This window comes from Neovison vison, chromosome 7 (assembly GCF_020171115.1).
Source record: "Neovison vison isolate M4711 chromosome 7, ASM_NN_V1, whole genome shotgun sequence".
Lineage (NCBI taxonomy): Eukaryota > Metazoa > Chordata > Mammalia > Carnivora > Mustelidae > Neogale > Neogale vison.
Genome location: NC_058097.1, coordinates 137,539,381 through 137,541,628, shown reverse-complemented (window position 1 = coordinate 137,541,628; position 2,248 = coordinate 137,539,381). Strand labels below are relative to the sequence as shown.

General features: G+C 42.8%; 1 protein-coding gene across 1 annotated transcript; it reads right to left on the bottom strand.

Moving 5' to 3' along the window:
- Window positions 1-551: 551 nt before the first annotated feature.
- Window positions 552-1,837, bottom strand: LOC122914068 (high mobility group protein B3-like). Its single transcript, XM_044260704.1, has one exon. The coding sequence runs from the start codon at window positions 1,773-1,775 to the stop codon at window positions 1,170-1,172; it is 606 nt and encodes a 201-aa protein (XP_044116639.1). The 5' UTR covers window positions 1,776-1,837; the 3' UTR covers window positions 552-1,169.
- Window positions 1,838-2,248: the final 411 nt, after the last annotated feature.

Below are 2,248 nucleotides of genomic sequence, written 5' to 3'. Positions count from 1 at the left end.
AAATGCCCCTTATCAGCATAAACTAGCTCATTTGTCTCTGCTCCTCATAATTAAGTAGTCTTAATTAATACAGCTAGTCTATGACAGAATTTTAACCCAGGCGTAGTTTTACACTCTGTTAATGGCCACTACACTATATTGCCTCTCTAGGCAAAGAATTGCTGAACTCATGGACAGTGTTTTAATTCGGGATGAAGGTATGAGGATCATGCTAGTGACTTTTTACCATTAATTTATTTCCACGGCAAAGGAAGTATTTCACCAATTTATATACTCACTCATCTATAGATTTTTTAAAAAAAATGTAATACTGTTTATTTAACTTCAAAAACATTTCAGCATTCTAAACATACAAAAAAATAACAGAACGTTGCAAATCGTGTTTAGTACTGAAAGTTCTTGAACTTTCATTGATGCAGTGGCTCTTTCGCTTTGCTGACAATGAAGAGTTACACAGTTTGTTTCAAAACAAACAGTTTAAAACTACCGCACTTAACTAAAAAGGATCCAAACACTTCTCATGCCAGCTGACCCCCCCCCCTTCTCCACAGCTACGAATGGCAGCAGAATGCTAGGTCACTATATACAGAAACAAGACAACCTGAAGCTAAATGGATGCCCACTGCAATGTCCACAGGTCCAGCCTCACAGTGCACGCCCTGAGCTACAGCCCCTCCAAAAGGCATCTTCCCCACAGCCTCAATGCCAAGCAAGGAGCATCAAGAGTTTGTCTCGGTTGTTTTGTTCTTTTTTTACAAACTATAGATATATACAGTTGATAACTCAGGATTTCTAGCCAATAACCATATAGTTAACACCACCTTACAAATCAAAAAAAGAAAATGCCAGGAACATCTTTAAATGCCTTGTCACACCAACAGCAAAGTGCACAGAGTGAGGAGAACACGAGAGCCTTTTCATTTTAAAAATGTTTGGAAATATGTACAACTTTGATACAGTTTCAGGGTGCTCTGGACACCCATGGCCACTTCATGTAAACCACTGACAATTTCTAGAGCACTTTGAGAAACTACAATATGACCATGACCCAATTGTGTGATTAAACCTAACGAGGGCAACAGACACGCCTCCAATAAGAGGGGTGTCAATGTCAATGACGGCGCTCCCTACTCTAAGGTATTCACAAGGAGACAGATCAACAGTTTCTTTTATTCATCCTCCTCCTCCTCCTCCTCTTCCTCTTCCTCCTCCTCGTCTTCTTCACCTTCTTCTTCCACCTTTTTCCGGGCAACTTTGGGGGGACCCTTCGCGCCATCAGACTTTCCTTTAGACTTATAGTCGGTGACATCCTTCTCGTACTTCTCCTTCAGCTTCGCTGCCTTATTGTTGTAAGGTTGCTTCTCACCATCACTTAAGTTATTCCACATCTCACCCAGCTTCTTTGCCACATCTCCAATGGAGATACCAGGGTTTGTAGATTTGATCTTGGGGCGGAATTCTGAACAGAACAGGAAGAATCCAGACGGTGGCCTTTTGGGGGCATTAGGGTCCTTCTTCTTCATGCCTCCCTTAGCTGGTCCATAATCCTTCATTTCCCGGTCATAACGCACTTTGTCTGCCTTTGCCATTTCATTGGATTTAGATTTCTCCTTCCCAGACATAGTCTTCCACCTCTCAGAGCACTTCTTAGAAAATTCTGCAAAATTGACAGGGACTTCTGGGTTTTTCTTCTTGTGTTCCTCTCTGCATGTCTGCATGAAGAAGACATAAGCAGACATCTTGCCCTTTGGTTTCTTGGGATCACCTTTAGCCATCCTGACTGTATTGTTCGCTAGTCTGGGCAGTGCAGGGCACGACGTGCGGCTCAGCGCTCCCCAACCTCGCGCTAGCTGCCTCCACGAGAGCCCTCATCTATAGATTTAAAAAAGCAAGATAACTGAATAAATTTTGGTGGTGAGCTCACTGACCTGTCAGGAACTTTAATGGATCAACAGCCCTCCTGTCATCATCGTCATCACCATCGTGTTCAGCAAGGTAGACTATGTGGGACCATATGTCCTGGAAGATCTCCAAATCACTGCAGATCACTTGGCTCCAAATCACTGATGTGCAATGACTTCAGAGACTATGACAGACACTATGGCAGATTCACTAAACCTGCTTCTTCTTCTTCCTAGACACAATTTCATTACATTTCCCAGGCACCCTTGAAGTTAGTATGGCCATAAAACCAGGTTCTAGGCAATGGAATATGAACAGAAATGATCTGAGCAATTTGCAGGCTTGG

Bases quoted from the DNA above. Each gene is read 5' to 3' on its own strand.
- LOC122914068 (XM_044260704.1), bottom strand. From the start codon at position 1,775: ATGGCTAAAGGTGATCCCAAGAAACCAAAGGGCAAGATGTCTGCTTAT.